Here is a 17,685-nt window from a genome sequence, read left to right as displayed (position 1 = left end):
GTCGAATATACTTTATTGATTGATTTCTAAGAAGAGTAAAATCTGCACACGTGAATGTATATACATATACGTTGCTTATGGACCTCGTCTGCCCCTCTCACGAGTCTTCAATCTTGATAAGCACCGGTCGAGAACTGAGCATCATGGCCGCAGCAGGCTTGTTCTCGTCCTGGATCATGGAGGGCAGTACCTTTGACTGTCCACCGCCCTGGAAATACACCAAAGTTTCGGTGCGTCCCGTCACTGATGCTGCCACCATCTCATGGCCTGTTATGGTGTCCAGCCGCTTTCTCTTGGCGCTTCGAGTCGCCCTCTTTCCGGTCGGGCTGACTGTATTGCGCTGTGCAGTTTTGTTTTCCGCAGACGACCGTGTCTCTCGTCGGGTCCGCGTCGGTACGGGGCTCGCAACCATCGGCGAACTCAAGGTTCCCATGCCACCCTTTGGATCGACTGTTACATGGACAACGCGTTCCTTGTGCACCGGTGGCGGCTTCATGTCCGAGCCTTGGTCTTGAGGCCCTTGCCCATAACCAGGCGTCTTCAACGAGTCCCTGCTGCCGCCCAGGATCGCCGCCTGAATCGCATTCGTCCACGTCTCGGCAGAGCTCCTAGCGAGACCTGCCGTCTTATCCCCTGCCACTTCGGCGTCTAGGAATGCCGACAGATCGGACACGCGCTGTTCGTGCTCATCGTCAAAGTCATGATGCAGGGGTGTTAATACGGCTGGTGCTGCTGGTGCGGCTGTGCTACGTCCGGATCCAAAGCCCAGTTTTGCGTCTCGCTCATTCTGGCACGCATAGTATTGCCGTAGTTGGGCGAGGACGTTATCGATCTGCTCTGCCTCTCGGATGCGCGCGGTCGCGGCACAGGACTGGTCGATTTGGCTAAGCATCTCGAGGCGCGAGCGGATGGCACTAATGTGCGAGTGGTCCTGCGCCCAGACGCGCAAGTGCTCGATGAGCACGCGAACCTTTTCGTCGTATGCCTCCATGCTGCTTCGTAGGTTGGAGTAGTCCATCTCCTTGTCTGAGAGGGCAGCCTTGAGCTGTGTGATGAGGGTAGCATCATGGTCCATGCGGGTCTCGAGAGCTCGTGTTTTCTCTTCTAGGTGCACAATGACGGCTTGGTTGCCCAGTTTTGACGCACCCAGCTCGTTCTGCAATGCTTCGTTGGACTGTTCGATCCGTTTGCTTTTCTCTTCTTGTACAGAGAGGTCTTCTTTGGCTTGCCGTAGTTCCTTTTCTAGGGATTGACGTCTGGCTCGCTCTTGCTGGAGCTCTCTCTTTGTTTCTTGTTTGTCTTCGCTCGATGCCCGCTGGGCTTCCTTGATTGCAAGCTCCGAGGCTTGGTCCACAGCACGCCGATACTCTTCTTCCCGATTGTGAAAGGTGCTGGTCAGCTGCTGGAGTTCGAATGCAAACTTTTCCGATGAAGATATGAGTAACTTTGTTTTTTCTTTGTGGCTTTCCTCCAGCCGAGCGACCAGTGTCTCTTTCTCTCTCAATTCGAATTCGAAATGACGACTTTGCTCTTGCAGCGCTATGATTTGTGCGGCCATTTTGGGATCCTCACGAGTGCGTTCCTGGAGCGTCCGGAGAGCGTTGTGCAGTTCGCGAATTTCAAGGAGTTGCTCTTGTGAGATACGGCTTTGCTCCGCCAGTTGTTTTGATAGCGTTTCGCTGTCAACGTCTCGTTGTTGGCAAAGATCTGCTAGAATGTCGCTTTCGCGAATTTTGGCGGTGAATGCTTCATGAAACAAAGCCTTGTGCTTGTCGATGCATTTTTGCAAATCACTAAAAACACTGGTAATATCCAAGTGTAAAGAGGACTCTGCCTCTTTTCTTTCACCATCAGAAGCATCAATTTTGTCCAGAATCCTGTTGGAGTCAGTAGTGGTCGGGTTGTGCGGATGTAAAGAAGATCTAACAAGATGAGTGAAACGCACTGCTTAGAAAGGGTCTCGGTCTCCTGTTGTGACGTAGCGAGTGTCTCGACATGTTGTTGAGAGGCCGTCAACAGCCCCTTTAGACATTCGACCATGGCACCACGTCTGTTCTGTTAGATGGTCTACTCTGAGAGACAATCACATGGGCAACGACAAACTACTCACTGCTCTTGATGCTGTTTGTTGATGGCATGTCCCTCTGCCAAAATCTCCGACTTTGAGTCGCTTAGCTTGTCAATGATTTTTTGGGAACAGCTGGTCAAAGCCTGGAGGTTTCGCTCCGGGATGGTGTCCAGCCTGTTGGCCAGCTGCTCGTTTGCGTCTTTCTGGGCTTGGATGTCCGTTTCACGGAGCTTTAGCTGTAGCTGTACGTCTTGTAGTTTTGCATCGGCTGCAGATGTTAGTAGTGTTGCGTTTCAAGAATGTGTATCGGTGTAGCAGCAGAGTGCATACCTTTTTCTTGAGCTTGTTTGGCTTTTTCAGCGGACATCGCAGCAGCATCACGCAGCTCTCTTTGCAACGTAGTGATTTGTGTCCCCATCTCACTTATGGTCTTGCGGGCGGCCAACAGTGCGTTGTGATCCTGAGCAGCCTTCTCTTGGGCCTTCTCGGCGTCTTGCCTTGAGTGGCCATGTCTGTCTTCCGAAGCCTGCAGTTCATCTTTTCCTTTTTGAACATCATTGCGCAGTTTGTTAATGACGTTGTTGGTATTCACGATCTTTCGTTCGAGCTCTTCATTCTTTTGCTTGAGCTGCCGTTTGTCTGTATCAAGCAGATCTGCTGTCACGTTAGCATCGTTGAGGGAGAACCTGAGTTCGGTGAGTTCTTGCTCTTGCAGTTGGATCTTTGTCTGGAGATCCTGGAATCTGGTGGCAATGGCGTCTTGGATGCCGCGACAACCGGCATCCACGTCTCCGGGCTGCGAGTGACTGCTCTGCTGAGTGCTCCGTGCCTGGTTGCCGTTGTCCTACGACTGGCTACCCGGGCGGTCATTGTCAGCGGCCAAGCCAGGGTACGAAACGATGTCGCCAGAGAGACGGACGGCGTTCTGGGTGTCTGGTGTTCGAATTTGGATTGAAGAAAGGGTCTTTGGTTGGCCCTTGTGGTCTCGTTGCTGAAACTTTTGCGTGAGCGAAGAGAAGTAGCTGGTCCGGGGCAGGGCCTTGTCTCGATCTCTGGGTTTCGAGGCAGATGGAGGCATTCTTCGTGGCGCCGGTGACACTGCACGATAGCATACCCAATCAATATAGCCCAAGACACAAATATAGAAACATAGAAGAGTGTATGACGAACCATTTCCAACAGGCCGCGTACTTGTGGTTTCAGCATCGAGCTCGAAGGTTTTCATGAGTGCATTTGGTCGCTTTGAAGACGAAATTCGAGTGTCCCGGCCGAGGCCGACAACACTGGTGGATGCCAGTGCATTTTTGGGGGGGATTAGCAGCTCCATATCCCTGTCCAATTGAGGCGTATCCGGAACCCGAAAGTCGTCGAGGTCCATGACTGCCGCCAGGATAGTGTAGATACTGGCTAGATACTGGTTGTGTTGCTGGCGATGAGGATCCGATGGGGATGGCGGATGTTGACAAATTGACAAGAAAGGAGGTCAGTCCATAAAATGGGGACAACGCAAGCATCCATGACATCAATCAGCAATGGGGAAAGCACGATTGACGCTGTGTTTATCTACGTCAGAAGCGGGCGTTCCTGCTTTCCTTGCTCTGGGTGTCTACGAGGAAAGAGCAGTCGGCTTCAACACAGCACTGGTGAGACGCAATGGAAGGAGCGGCGAGGCTGACGGGTGGAGAGTATTGGACTTTGGACTACATTCGTACTATGAAGTGATATGACAGTAGTTACATGTAATAAACGGTTTCTAGTACACTTGTGACGTTGTTTTGAGTGTGTACTTGTGGTCAAAATAATAACTTACTTTGCGGAGGCCAATAATAAATAAACTAATACATGCAAATAGAAAACAAAAAAATGTTTTCCGCCAGAGCAACATTACTTTGCCTCTATTTTTTTTTCTTTTTCTTTTAAAAAATACCACTTGACTCCATACCCAATTTCCAGTTCCATATTCTAGACGACAATTTTGGACACAAAAAATCATATTGCCGACCACTTTTTGTTCGAGATTGAGAAACGGCCATTTTTGACACCAAGGCCGATTTACAGACCCAAGATGAAGCACGCAACAATCGATAAGGAACATTTGACTTTCGAACCGGACAAAAGAGAGGCTTGCAAAACAATCTGTGTGTCGTCGATCTGCATGCAACTGCCACAATTCCCCAACGTCGTCACCTCGTAGCCGCCGAGCAATATGTGGCACCTGTTGCGTGTACTGTGATTGGCTGGCGGGCGGTGTGCACTAACACGCGAGCCCTTGCCGCTTTTCGGGAGGGAAGGAACGTGCATGAAGCACGCCCCCAAAGACCCAAAGGCCGGCGCTTGGCCAGTCGACGACAGAAAACAATCGACGAAACACGGCCTGGGGCCTGGACAGGGTCGCCAATCAGACGGATGCATCCCCTGGTCTCGCCAAAAACACAGTGGTACCTTGCGCGTGCAGTGCCGAGTCGAGCACCGAACCCCCTGCGTCGCTGCTCGCAAACAAGCAGAAAGTGACGACTGTCCAATGAGAAGACGTTCTATCTGAACGACGAGGCCAGTCACATCACGCAGTGTGCTGGGGGGATGGACAGAGGGCGGATGCTGTCGAGTGACAATGTAGTGCGGCCTTGGCGATGCACGACGCCGCCGTTCTGGTCACAGTGAAACTGTTTCTTGAGGTGGTGGGCGCAAAGAAAGGGAAGGGTAAAGCAAAGACAGAGACCCCTGTCAATATGCAAAACAGAGTTGGTTTCTATGAAATATGGTAGAGAAAACTATGCCGGCAATGTGAAATGTGAAATGTGAAATGGAAACGGGGCTGCCGCAACGCCGCTCCCAATGATATACAAGTGATGAAATGAAGGAAGAACGGCTCCACAGAGAAGAACAAGACATCTTGCCGCCCTCCTATATACCAGAGAGCAAGCCCCCTTCCGCATCCTTTTTTCTGTTGCCCATCTTTGTACTCTCTCGTTTTGTCCGTTTTGATCTTTCCCTGATATCCTCTCGTCTTCTTTCGCCGCTGGACGTGCTCCCTCTCGACGTTCTGGAAACCGTCATCGCCCCAAGCAACACGACAATACAAGTCAACTCCATCTTCGACACCATGGCCGACACTACACAGACAGCTGCGTTCCCGCTGGGCACCGTCAGCTACTCGGACGGCGGCGGCAGCAGCGACGGCTCGGGGGTCGACAACGCCGGCGGCGCGTCCGGCACATCGTCGGGCGGCATTAACTTGTCGCACGGCGCCATGATAGCCATCATCCTCGTGGTCGTGCTCGTGGCCGTTTTTGGAAGTGAGTGAAACCACGCCGTCTCTCGTTTTTGCCCGTCGCGTCCAACTGACACTGACCCGATGAGCCGCCTCGGCTGTCCTCTTTTACCTCGCCAAGAAGCGCGAGTGGAAGGTCCGCCAGAGCATCCGCAGATCGGCGCGGCGCGTGGTCACGGCGCTCACGCCACGGCGCTCCGAGTTCCCCACGTCGGTCAAGGATGGACCGCGGGGTGGCCGCGGTGTGCGGATCGACGACGTGCCGCCAACACCGCGCCTGCCCAAAGACCTGGAAAAGGGTCTGGGCGGTCGCGACGATAGCGGACGGTCAAACAAATCAAACAAACCAAGCAAGACGAGCAAGGCAGGCAAGTCGGGCGCGAAGATGAAGCTCTCCAGCATCGGGCAGAAGTGAGAAGCGGGAGACTGAGTAGGAGACAGGCGACGGTGGGGAGGCGGAGGACAAAGGCCCTGCACAATCTCGGGTCGGGAGTGGGCGCTCGTTTGAGGCGGGCGGCGGCCTATGTTTTGCCCGAATGAATGATGAGTCGACAGAGCGCCTCTTGACGAGGATCCTCTGTCCTTTTTGTACTATTAGATGTGTCCATAGCTTCGTGACATGCCGTTTTCTTTTTGTTTTTCGTCTTTGACCTTGTCCATAGCGGGAAGGAAGTGCCAAACTGGATTTTACCTCATCTCCGTGCCTCCTTATTTCTTCAAGTTGCGGAACGTGTTGCCACTGGCGCTTCTCCGCGTCCGGTTGTCGCGTTTCGGCGCCTCGCGCACCTCTTCTTGCTCGGGCTTCTTTTTGGTCGACTCGGGCACAAACGTCACAGACCGCTCGCCCACCACCTTGCCTTTGCGCGTCTGCCCGAGGATGCTGCTGTTCTTGCTGCTGTTGGCCGCACTCTTCTGCACCCGTGCGCCAATCGTGCCGCGCGAGCCAAACTGCGGCGCCGACGACGTCATGCGCATAACCACCCCATCGCTGCCGCCAGCACCACCAGAACGAGTCGGACCGCCGCCCGCCGCTGCCTCCTCCTCCTCGTCCTCGTCCTCCCCATCCGAGTCCGACTCGTCGAGGCCGCTGCGCATCGGCTGCCACGCCGGCTTGCCCAACGCGGGATTGCCCTGTGCGTCGACGCGCGTGCTCGGGTTGAGCGCGCGGAACTCGGCCGTCGTCTCGTCGATGGCCAGCTCCTCGTCCTCGAAGAAGGCGCCCAGACGGTCGTCGCCGAGAAGGCCGGCCGCCGCATCCACCTTTTGGCGCTTCTCCTGCTTCTTGAGCAGCGCGTCGACCGTCTTCTGGTTGACCTTGACCTTCTTGGTCTCGCGGATGCGCGTCGCCCGCTCCTTGTCAATCTTCTCCTTGACCCGCTTCATCCGCTCCTCCTCGTACACGTGCGGGTTGGCAATCAGGCGCGCCTGGTCGTACAGCTTGCTCGCCACAAAGAAGCCGTGCATGTACGGCCGCAGCAGGTTCGTCTTGCCCACCAGGTGCGACAGGCTCAGCGCCCGCAGCTCCGGCAGCGTCAAAAACTTGTAGTTGTCGTACGTCGTCGTCGACACCTCTTCGGCCATCTCGTCCACCAGCCGCTCGAGGAACGTGCACCACTTGGGCGCCGGGCCCAGCATCGGGATGAACCACGCGTGCTGCTGGCGGCCCTCGTTGGCGCTCAGAAGCATGCCCGAGTCGGGGCAGTGCGCCACCGCGCTGATGTCGACCTCGGGCTCAATCGTCGCCCACGGGCCGCCCGTCACCACGTCAAAGATCTTGATCGCCCGCCTGTCCGACGCCAGCAGCATCTTCTCGTCCGACGACGTCGTCATGTGGATCAGGTTGTTGACGCGCGCGCCGAAGCCCAGGTCCTTGGTGAGCAGCGGCGTCGGCCGCCGCAGGTCGTACATCTGGACGATGCCCGTGCTGGAGCCGGTGGCCAGCGACAGGCCCGACCGCGAAAAGTCGAGCGCCGTGATCTCGCCGTCGTGCGTCTGCAGCGTCGCCACGCGCGCCCGGCTGCGTGTGTCCCAGAACTCGACCGAGCCCAGCGACGTGCCAAACGCCGACAGACCATGCGACTGCTCGGCAATCGCCGCTGTGTTGACGCAGCCGACGCCGATGCTGCCCTGCAGACCGCGCTCGACGCCGTCGTCCGACCCGACATCAATCTGGTACGACTTTTGAAATCGTCCGAGTTCCTGAACGAGCGGGTTAGCAGGATGCTCGACACACCCAAAATAAACCAAAAAGAAAACAAATGAAAACACCACCACAAACAGCGTGTACTCACCAAATTCAGCCGGAACACCTCGCCTTGCCCATCGCCGTCCAAACCAGCAGCCGGCACCAAAACTTCGGTGGCCCGCCGGTCGTAGACAATGTCGCGGCCGAAGCGGGGGATGCGGACGTGGTAATGGCAGCCGTTGGGCGTGTGGAACTCGATACGGCGGTCTTCTTGGAGGTGGACTGGAGCAGTATGTTAGCAGTCGTCCGGGCCGTCCGAGGCAAAAGTTTTCTTTCTCAACCTACTCGACTTGGAATAGTCTGTCGAGCACAGGACAAACTTGTTGTTGAGCGAGACTGTGTGGCGGGAAAACGAGAGCGACATCTGGTACAGGTTGTGCACGTGTATCTGGGGCGGGAACGTGCCCGTCGACATGACCCATTCGCCGTCCTCCGAGACGCGGATGCAACTGCTTGCGCCCGTAAACTCAAAGTCCTGCAGCAGCTCGACGCGGTTGGCAAACTCGGGATCGTGTTTCAGGCCCCGTTTCTTTTTTTGGGCCAGCCAGTCGGGAAGCGACCGCAGCGACGGGCCGGACACCGTATACACGGGTGCCGTGCCGACGTTGGAGAGCTTCATTGTGCTCGGGGTGTGCTGTGTCCCTTTTCTTTCCTTCTTTTCCTTGTTCCCTTTTTTCCTTCTCTTTTTGGACAGAAATATATAAAACTATCGACCTCTCGTTCTCGTGCCGAAAATGTGCAGAAAAATGCCAAATAGGGGTCGTTCTCGGATATCGTGTGTGCGTAGGACAATGTCGTTTTCTGCCGGGCAAAAAGAGTGACGAGAGGCAGAATGAGGCTGTTCCTGCGCTAAAGAAAATGTTGGCGATAGAGAAAAAAACGTCCGCAGGCTCTTATCGATAGTGATAAGACCCTTGATAAGCGCGGTTAGCGTAGCTTATGTAATATTGTGGAGAACTGAAGCTGTTGAGGCCAACCCCACACTGTGCACCATATCTCACAACAGCAGTTGCAGGCCTGCTTCGTTCGCTCTTGCCCCTCCAGCTCCAGGTGCACATAACGTTCATCCTCGCCAAACATGAACAAAGCTACTTTATAAAGCTTCACTCCTTTATCTTCAGCGCTTTGTTGTTCAATCTTTTCGGTCGCGCACTCAGAAACGACTACTCTCGTGTATTTTACACCGTCTCTCTCTGTATCTGCAGTCCTCCTGCAACGACAGCCCCGCCAACCGCTGCCATGTCACGACACAGACTTGTTCGCAACTATGACTATGAGGAGGACATGGACGAGTATGACGGCGGCGAGTACGACGAAGGTACCTACAACGACGGTTTCTATGATGGAACGGAGGAGCCTGCGGCAGAGTACACCGAGGAGGAGGAGCGGGCGTTCCTGGAGCAGGCAAAACAGAACGTCGTGGCCATGCTGGGCGCCGAGAATGCAGCGAAACTGGCAAGCGGGAAAGTCGAAGAGGCCATATTATACTACGATTACGACGAGAGCAAGGCCATGGCCTACCTGATGCGCACGTACATCGACCCGCCAAAACCGGCAGAGAAAAAGCCCAAGGCGACACCCCAACAATCTCCAGGTACGCCGCATTACCTTTCTCTGTATTTCAGTTTGTTTATTAGTTTGCGTTGTTTTTCTACCTCCTGTCTGAACGCTTTGCCTTTATGCGTTTTCTTTGGTTGCTTGTTGCTCTTGTTTCCTCTTTCTTCCCTGGCTACGGAAGCGCTCCAACACATTCGTTGACGGTCGACCACGCAAACAAGGATGCCAATCATGCCCCAGCCCCCTCTATCCTCTGCCGCCCACGACAACACCTCGCGCACCGCCCGACAGTGCCTTTCTCGCCGCCTTTTTTAGCGACATGCCTTGGCTGAATGTGCCGCAGCCGCGCATGGCCGTGCTTGTCCCGCCGCCACAGCGCCGAGGCGGGCTCCTGGGCGGATCCAGCACTGCCGCCGCGCCCAAGATGTCCAAGCTGCAGGCCCTCGCGGCACAGCGCAAGAGAAAGGCCGAGGAAGCGAAAAAGTCAAAAGAGGCCGGTGGCGGCGGATCCCCGGGCGGTGAGAAGGCGGACGAGGACGTGCGCGAGCTCCGGAAGAAGGCGGCTAAGCTGGCCATCGACGGCCCGGTGTACGGATCGCCGAGAGACACAGAGAGCACGACCAGCAAGGAAGCACCAACAAGCCCACCGAGCAAGAAAACCTCTCCACCGCCAGCACCAGAAAAGCCTCTTGCCATGCAGGATATTCGCCTGGAGGAGCCGACACCGGTGAACAGCGAAAGCGAGCCTGCCCTCGTCGCCCAGCCGTCTGCATTTGCTCAGGCTCTGTTCGGCGCAAAGAAACAAAATCAAAAGCATAGGGCGCATCCGTCTCAAGACGAGCCAAGTCTCCTGGCTGTGCCCTCGCTGTCTCGTGCTCCGCCGTCTGCATTCGACGCTTTTCTAGGACCCTCGCCCGACGATGTCGTGTTGGAAGCACAGGCCAAAGGTTGGCGCCGTGGCCAGCCCAAGAAATGAGGCGTGACAGCTTGTTTGCTCGCGCTTTATTATTTATTATTGAAAAGTACCAATCACTAACGTCTAATTTTCCGTCCTCCTTCTCTGCGTTTTTTACAGCTTTCAAAAACACCAACAAAAGCGCTACAACGAAACCCGCAACAAAGAGCGCGCCAAAACAGCCGGAGGCGCTCGTGGAGGGCGTCAAGAACATGAAGTTCGATTTCGCACCCACAAAAAAGAGCAAGAAGCTCAACGTGTTGGAGGAGCACAGCAAAGCCAACCTGAAACGCAGCACCAGCTTTGTTGTTGTCGGCCACGTGGATGCCGGCAAGAGCACAATGATGGCCCGCCTGCTGCTCGACCTCGAGTACGTTGAGAAGCGGACCGTAAGCAAGTACGAAAAGGAAGCCAAAGTCATCGGCAAGTCGTCCTTTGCGCTCGCATGGGTGCTCGACGACCACGAAGACGAGCGGAAACACGGTGTGACCATCAACGTGGCAGCGCGGCACTTTGACACGGACAAGACCGCCTTTACGATCCTCGATGCACCGGGCCACCGCGACTTCGTGCCAAACATGATTGCAGGCGCCTCGCGCGCCGACTTTGCCGTTCTGGTCGTTGACGCGAAGACGGGGGCGTTCGAATCCGGCCTTCGCGGGCAAACACACCAGCACGCACTGATTCTGCGCAGCATGGCCGTGATGCGCATCGTGGTGGCTGTCAACAAGCTCGACACGGTCGACTGGTCGCAGGAGCGCTACAACCAGATTGTGGACCAGACCAAGGGCTTCCTGCGCGCCACGGGCTTCTACATGTCGCAGGTCACATTCGTTCCCGTCGCAGGCAAGACCGGCGACAACATGACGACACGGATCAAGACACCGGCGGCATCGTGGTACAAGGGCAACTCGCTGATTGAGGAGCTGGAGTCGTGCGCGCCCCTGCCTCGGCCCATCGACAAGCCGCTCCGGCTGCCCATATTTGATACCTCCAAGGCCGCCGGCAGTGCCGTCACTGTCACTGGGCTGATCGAGGCCGGGTCGCTGCAAGTAGGCGATGCACTGCTTGCTCTGCCCGGCAATGCGCGGGCGTACATTAAGAGCATATTGCGCAACGGCCAGGCGGCTGAATGGGCCGTTGCGGGCCAGAACGTCGCACTCGACCTGACAAACATTGACCCGCTGAACGTGCGGCCCGGCGTGCTGCTGTGCGATCCGGCCAATCCGGCACCGTGCATCGATGCGGCGACCATGAAGGTCATGGCATTTGAGCCGCTGATCCCACAACCCCTGGAGGTGCACCGTGGCCGCCTTGACAAGGCCGGTAAGATCAAGGAGCTTCTGTCAATCATCGATCTGAAGACGGGCAACGTCCTGAGGGAACACCCATTCGTGGTCACGGCATGTCGTGTCGCACGCATCAAGGTCGAGCTGGAAAAGAGAATTCCTCTCGAGTCAGGCCAGCGGGTCGTTCTGCGCTCCGAAGGCAAGATTATTGGTGCTGGTCTTTTGGAGTAATACAGTAAGGTATATAGGTCTATTATGGTTGGGAAAAGCGTTTGAATGTTTGTCTTTTCCATCCTTTTCTTGCATTCTTTTGGCATGGCAAGCACAGGAAACAGCATAACGAAATCGCCCGAGAAACCACAACAATACACAAATACACCACACACCGCACCGTTACGTCGATATCGACGTCAGATTACATCCATCCGACGTCCCTACAGTGGTACTGTGGAGTTGTAGGCGATGCAGCCGCCAAAGAATGTGCCAGACAGGGCAGCTGTGCTGTTGAGGGTAGCCTTGCCGAGGTCGCTTGTGCCGCACGTCAGACCGAGCACGAACGCGCCCGCCATGACGTCGGCCAGGAACGGCGACGTGTGTGTGTGGTCTTGCGGGTAGTTCTTGCGCACGACGTCGGACCCGAGCGCCTTCATGGCCTGTGCCGCGTACGCACCGTGCGGCACAAAATACGCGCCAGCCTTGGTGCCGCCGAGCTCTTCGGCCGCCAGCATCGCATAGTACGCAAACCGGTCGGGCCCCCACGAGTAGACGCCCGCGTCGCTCCACACGTCGTTGGGTGTCGGCGCCGACAGGACCAGCTTGGCGCCGGCCTTGAGGAACGCGGCGCCGGCCTGCTTGAGGTACGTCGGGTACGTCTGGACCGTTTCGGGCTTGCCGTCGTACGTCGTTTGGCACGTCTCGTCGCCGGCGCCGAAGCAGTCGGAGCGGCCATTGTCTTTGCTGAGCCCGCCGCCGTCGTTGTGGCCAAACTCAATGACGACCCAGTCGCCGGGCTGCACCTGTTTGAGGACGGCGGCAAAGCGGCCCTCGCGCGTGTAGCTGCGGGCCGAGCGGCCGGCAATGGCTGAGTTGACGACGGTGAAGCGCGCCGGGTCGAAGCTGTAGTGCAGGTACTGGCCCCAGCCCTGGATGACGCCGGACATGTTGGCCATGGTGCTGTCGCCGCAGAGGTGGATGGTCGGGGCAGACGCCGATGAAGCCGAAGCGACGGCGGCCGCCACGGCCATGTTGGCTTTGGAGACGGCCAGGACTGCCGCAGAGGCCTTCATGTTGGTGTTGTTGGCGACGGCGAATGTACACTGTAGATTCCGCGTGCACCTATGTATTGCGCACACGAAAATGAAAACAGAAACACGACCCTTTTCTATGACTTGTGAATGACGTTGGCTATGCCTTTTGACTTTTTTTCCTCCATACAAATATGGAAGACAGGAACTTGTTCTCCGCTCGCGTCAGCCATTTCCGGGTATATTTGCCGTATATGGGACATACAATTTGCAAGCTATCCAGGGCCGGCTCAGCGGGACGCAATATAAATCGGGATATACGCGGTAACGGTGTATTTACCAACGGTTGCGATTTCTCCTTCGAGTTGTTTTGCTTTGTGGAAATCAAGCTTCACGGTGCCATTAAACGTACATATATCTATCTTTTTGTTAAGGTCTTTTCCTTCCACATTCACCAAGCCTCATCTCGTAAATCGTCGTGCTATTCCCAACAAATACAAAAGCTCAAAATAAATGCCGCCGTCATCCACGTCGTCTCCTCGTTATACATAAGAAATCATAAGAAAAGAAAATACATCGTCCCGTTTCCCAACAGTACACGGACACTGACCACGCTAACAAGCTTTCTACGCCTTGCTCGTCGCGCCACCGGCGTCCTTGGCGGCGGCAGCCTCGTCTTCGGCCGAGAACTTGAGACTGACGCTGTTGACACAGTGGCGCTCATCGGTTGGCGTGTTGTAGCCCTCGCCCTTGAAGACGTGGCCCAGGTGGCCGCCGCAGTTGGCGCACACAATCTCGGTGCGCTGCATGCCGAGCGTGTTGTCGACGTTACGCTTGACGGCGCCGGGCAGGCTGTCAAAGTAGGCCGGCCAGCCGCAGCCAGACTTGAACTTGTGCGAGGCCTTGTAGAGCGGCGCCTGGCAGCCGGCGCAGCGGTAGACGCCGGCGTCGGCAAAGTGCTTGTCGTACTCGCCCGTAAACGGGCGCTCGGTCCCCTGTTCACGCAGAACACGGAACTGTTCTGGCTTGTTGTTAGCACTTGGCGAACAAAGGAACACGCAACTATCGAGACAATCAGAAACTCACCAGGATTCAACACGGCGCGCCATTCCGAATCCGTGCGCTGGTCGGGGAAAGACATGTTGTCTTGCCGGGCAGTCGAGGAGGAAGGAGAAGAAGAAGAAGAAGAAAAAAGACTTCCAAGGAACGGAATCGAGGGCATGGACCGCAAGACGGTGCGCGATGTGACTGAAGGCGGCGGAGGAGTTGGCAGAGGAAGACGGCGGAGAACGGACCGGCTGGATGCGACGGAGCGTGCAGAGACGACAGAGACGGTGCGCAAAAGAGTGGTGAAGCGTTGAGAGAGCATGAAGAGCGTTGCGCGAGGATGGTATGCAGTATGAGACGACAACTGTCTGCTGTTGTGGTCCTGGCGATATTTATATACAAAAGTCGATAAGATTCGTGAGACGTAAGGAAAGAGGCCATCAGTGGCAATGTGGCCGTAGACAGCTGCTAGACAACTGCTAGACAGCTGTTAGCTTAGCCGTCGCGCAGTGATTTGAGTTACAGCACTGGAACCACTCTTGTCGCGGGCGGCCGATGTGGAATCGCACGCAAGCCCCCACTAGCACCTTCCACCAGAAACTCAAATACGGGCGCGGAGGGGCTCCTTCCCGCCGAGGATCGACTGGATGACGTGAACCTTGGGCAAGGCAAGAGCAAATGTACCCCGGTAGATACATAAAGCAGGCTGGCGAGGCTGGCCGCAGCGTTCTGTGCCGACGCTGCTGGGATTTTAGTGATTACGCATCATGCAGGCTCAGGCTCCCAGAGACTACCCTGCCCCAGGCCTGACATCACTCTGGCAGCCTTGTCTGACATCCACGTGCAGCAGTCGTGTTGAGGTAATCGAATGGGTGTGCGTCAAAGACACGCTTTGATGCCGGGTTAGTCTCCGTGGCTGCGATATTTGGCCTGTTCTAGGCCATAGCTGGGATTACAGTGACACAAAGAACATCTATGTAAAGAACCTTGCCCGGCCATTCAACGAAACGTATGCACTGAGAGCATTAACATATGGGGGTTTTCGCCATTTCCAGAGAACCAGCAATTGCGAAGAAAACCAATAGACCTGTATAATGTTGTCTTGCTCTGCATAAGTTCTGTCTGTAGGCATACTTGTTTATCAAGTTTATTCTGAGTCGTCACCAGCATCGTATAATTTACAGTCAACCAACACGCCCAAATAAGGGACACTGTGCAGCAGCGCATATTGCACATAAATACAGTGTCTACACTTAACATATCTAAATTAGCACTGTACGAGCCCCGCCAGAACCTTGGTCCGTTTCCAGAAGGAAAGCCCCTGGGGCAATGGCGAGTTGAATAAAGTTCCCCATTTGTAGGCCACGACATTTCCGCTCTTTATCACAACCTTCGGACGCAGCCCAACCTCGTCGCTCGGCCACCTTGCACCTTGCATCTTGCACCTTTTTACATACAACAACACTCTCCTCCCATCAATCCGCGACTTGGAGCGTTTATCCATCTCTACACGCCTTTCGAAGACCCTTGAACTGCGCACCAGACCGCCTTCGCTGCCATTCGCCTCGCCTCTTCTCTCCCGTCTCCTTTTCTTCGAATTTTGTTGATTCCGACGTCAGTCCGCTTCATTCTGTCCCATAACACACTTCACATCGCCATGTCGCGACGACCAGCCCCCAACCCGGCCGCTGAGCGCGCCGCGCAGAACCAGCAGACCATCAAGAGCCTGCTGAAGCTGGAGCCCAACAAGGTCTGCGCCGACTGCAAGCGAAACAAGCGTAGGTCCCTGTCTCCTCTCCCGTACCCCTCCCCCTTTCCTATCATCTGCAATCACACGCTGACGGTTGTAGACCCCCGCTGGGCGTCGTGGAACCTCGGCGTTTTCGTCTGCATCCGCTGTTCGGGCATCCACCGTGGCATGGGCACGCACATCTCGCGCGTCAAGTCCGTCGACCTCGACTCCTGGACCGACGAGCAGCTCAAGAGCATACTCGAATGGGGCAACTCGCGCGCCAACAAGTACTGGGAGGCCAAGCTGGCGGCCGGCCACGTGCCGTCCGAGGCCAAGATCGAAAACTTTATCCGCACCAAGTACGAGATGAAGCGGTGGGTCATGGACGGGGGGATCCCGGCGGACTTGTCGACCCTGGACGCCGACGGCGACGACGACATCCCCCTGAGCATCGTCAAGGAGAAGCAGGCCATCGACCGCAAGGAGTCCATCCGCAAGGCGTCCATTGGCAAGACGGCCAAGCCAGCCTCAGCCTCGGCCGCGCCAGCGGCACCCGCTGCCTCCATCGATCTCATCGGCGGCGGCTTTGATGATGCGCCCATCTCGTCAACGCCACCCCCACGGGCCAGCACTGCTGGCCCCCCAGCTGCACGCATACCGCCCAAGGCCGATGCGGCACCGCCAAAGACCACCCCCGCCGCCGCCGCCAACAACAACATCAACGCAAAGGACTCTCTGCTGGGTCTCGACTTTTTCGGCAGCGCACAGCCTGCGGCGCCTGCACGGCCATCGAGCACGACGGGCACTGCGGGCGGTGCCTCTGCGGCCCAGTCGCGGCCGGATCTCAAGCAATCCATCCTCTCCCTTTATGCTACGGCACCCCGAGTTCAACAACCGCAGCAGCAGCAACAACAACAGCAAAACGTGGGGGGCTTTGGCGGTATGCCTTCACCAGGTCAGAATGCCGGCGGCGGGTTTGTCGATGCATTTAGCAGCCTGAGCTTCTCGTCCACGCCGGCCGCACCGGCCGCCACCTCACCGAAGCCCGTCGATGCCTTTGCTGGTCTGTCGGGCTTCACCAACGCGGGCGCTACCCGCTCCCCCCCGCCCGCCGCATCCTCGTCTGCCTTTGGTGGTCTGGGCGGTGGCAGTTTCTTTGACAGCAAGCCGGCGGCTGCACCCGTACAGCCGCCCAAGCCGGCAGCGGCTTCGGCGGCGTCGTCGTCGTCGGCCTTTGGCGGCCTTGGCGGCTTCGACGCCTTTTCCTCTTCTCCCTCGCCGTCCGCGGCCAAGCCGGCCGCCGTTCCCGCATCCGGCGCATTTGGCGACCTGTTTGACTTTTCTGCACCGGCCCCGGCCGCTCCTGCTGCCAAATCACCACCACCCGCAGCGGCTGTGAGTCCGCCGCCCGGCGCATCCGCGTCCATGAACTCTGTGTTCAACCTGAGCCAGCCTGCCGCCAAGCCCGCCGTCAGCCCACCCACGGCCACGGCCGCCGCCGCCACCAGCCCGCTGGCCAGCGTCAGCGCCAACTGGGGCAACTCGGACGTTTGGGGCAGCAACGACGGCTGGGGCTCATCCGCGCCTGCGCCGGCCGCCGCTACCGCCGCGCCTGCGACCACGACTACCTCGTCCTTCCAGAACACGGGCCTCGCCAAGGCCTCCACGGCCAACGACTTTGGCTGGGGTGCCAGCGGCGGCAGCGGCGGCGGGGCCGGCGCTGGGACCGGCGCTTCGTTTGCCAACCAGAGCATTGTCCCTGGTGCCGGCGGCGGATTTGCGCCTGCACCCAAGGTCGCTGCGGACGAGGAGTTTGGTGGCTGGTCGTCGAGCACGGCGGCTGCCCCCAACAACGGCGTGAAGCCTGCGGCAGGTTTCGGCGCCAACGAGGACCTGTTTTCCAACGTGTGGAACTAGACAAAGGATGCGGGAGTCTGTCGTACTTGTGGTGACGGATAGGAATACGGACGTGGTAGGAGGAATAGGCAGGACGAAACGGCCGGTTGTGCCTCGGTTCGGATGTCTTGGCTGCTGTCTTGGTCTCCTGCCAGCTAAATGTCGCATCATACGTGCTGTACGGACAGCAAGAGAAAGAAAAATAAAGACTGTTTTGCTTTGTATATGGCCATGTTGCTGCGATGACGTTCTCTCAGTAAAACCCCGAATTCGATTCAGCTCTAATACAATGTGATATGTTTCTAGTGAAATACAATAAAAGGCAGAGTGTACAGGTAGTCAAAGCGCAAGACGCAAGGAGGACAGCCCCGGGACGTCTCC

General features: G+C 56.8%; 7 protein-coding genes across 7 annotated transcripts; 3 read left to right on the top strand and 4 right to left on the bottom strand.

Moving 5' to 3' along the window:
* Positions 1-97: 97 nt before the first annotated feature.
* SPSK_04873 (uncharacterized protein) lies at positions 98-3,446 on the bottom strand (the record flags this gene model as incomplete). The annotated part of the gene is made up of 5 exons (XM_016731634.1): positions 98-1,877; positions 1,946-2,050; positions 2,111-2,336; positions 2,399-2,874; positions 2,917-3,446. The coding sequence occupies 5 exons, from the start codon at positions 3,444-3,446 to the stop codon at positions 98-100; spliced, it is 3,117 nt and encodes a 1,038-aa protein (XP_016583603.1).
* A 1,476-nt stretch (positions 3,447-4,922) lies between these two features.
* On the top strand, positions 4,923-5,754 carry SPSK_05511 (uncharacterized protein; the record flags this gene model as incomplete). Its single annotated transcript, XM_016732256.1, has 2 exons — positions 4,923-5,364; positions 5,429-5,754. 2 exons carry the CDS (start codon positions 4,923-4,925, stop codon positions 5,752-5,754), a joined length of 768 nt encoding a protein of 255 aa, XP_016583602.1.
* Positions 5,755-6,047: 293 nt separating this feature from the next.
* SPSK_05042 (ribosome biogenesis protein ENP2) lies at positions 6,048-8,203 on the bottom strand (the record flags this gene model as incomplete). Its single annotated transcript, XM_016731795.1, has 3 exons — positions 6,048-7,538; positions 7,631-7,806; positions 7,870-8,203. The coding sequence occupies 3 exons, from the start codon at positions 8,201-8,203 to the stop codon at positions 6,048-6,050; spliced, it is 2,001 nt and encodes a 666-aa protein (XP_016583601.1).
* A 620-nt stretch (positions 8,204-8,823) lies between these two features.
* SPSK_04933 (elongation factor 1 alpha-like protein) lies at positions 8,824-11,616 on the top strand (the record flags this gene model as incomplete). The annotated part of the gene is made up of 3 exons (XM_016731693.1): positions 8,824-9,178; positions 9,363-10,088; positions 10,217-11,616. The coding sequence occupies 3 exons, from the start codon at positions 8,824-8,826 to the stop codon at positions 11,614-11,616; spliced, it is 2,481 nt and encodes an 826-aa protein (XP_016583600.1).
* A 203-nt stretch (positions 11,617-11,819) lies between these two features.
* On the bottom strand, positions 11,820-12,671 carry SPSK_05506 (rhamnogalacturonan acetylesterase; the record flags this gene model as incomplete). The annotated part of the gene is made up of 1 exon (XM_016732251.1): positions 11,820-12,671. The coding sequence occupies one exon, from the start codon at positions 12,669-12,671 to the stop codon at positions 11,820-11,822; it is 852 nt and encodes a 283-aa protein (XP_016583599.1).
* A 584-nt stretch (positions 12,672-13,255) lies between these two features.
* SPSK_05548 (methionine-R-sulfoxide reductase SelR) lies at positions 13,256-13,998 on the bottom strand (the record flags this gene model as incomplete). Its single annotated transcript, XM_016732291.1, has 2 exons — positions 13,256-13,650; positions 13,716-13,998. The coding sequence occupies 2 exons, from the start codon at positions 13,996-13,998 to the stop codon at positions 13,256-13,258; spliced, it is 678 nt and encodes a 225-aa protein (XP_016583598.1).
* Positions 13,999-15,333: 1,335 nt separating this feature from the next.
* Positions 15,334-17,325, top strand: SPSK_05091 (stromal membrane-associated protein; the record flags this gene model as incomplete). Its single annotated transcript, XM_016731843.1, has 1 exon — positions 15,334-17,325. The coding sequence occupies one exon, from the start codon at positions 15,334-15,336 to the stop codon at positions 17,323-17,325; it is 1,992 nt and encodes a 663-aa protein (XP_016583597.1).
* Between the last annotated feature and the right edge of the window lie 360 nt (positions 17,326-17,685).

Source organism: Sporothrix schenckii (genome assembly GCF_000961545.1).
Source record: "Sporothrix schenckii 1099-18 chromosome Unknown Cont49, whole genome shotgun sequence".
Lineage (NCBI taxonomy): Eukaryota > Fungi > Ascomycota > Sordariomycetes > Ophiostomatales > Ophiostomataceae > Sporothrix > Sporothrix schenckii.
This window is presented reverse-complemented; position numbering and strand designations above follow the sequence as displayed.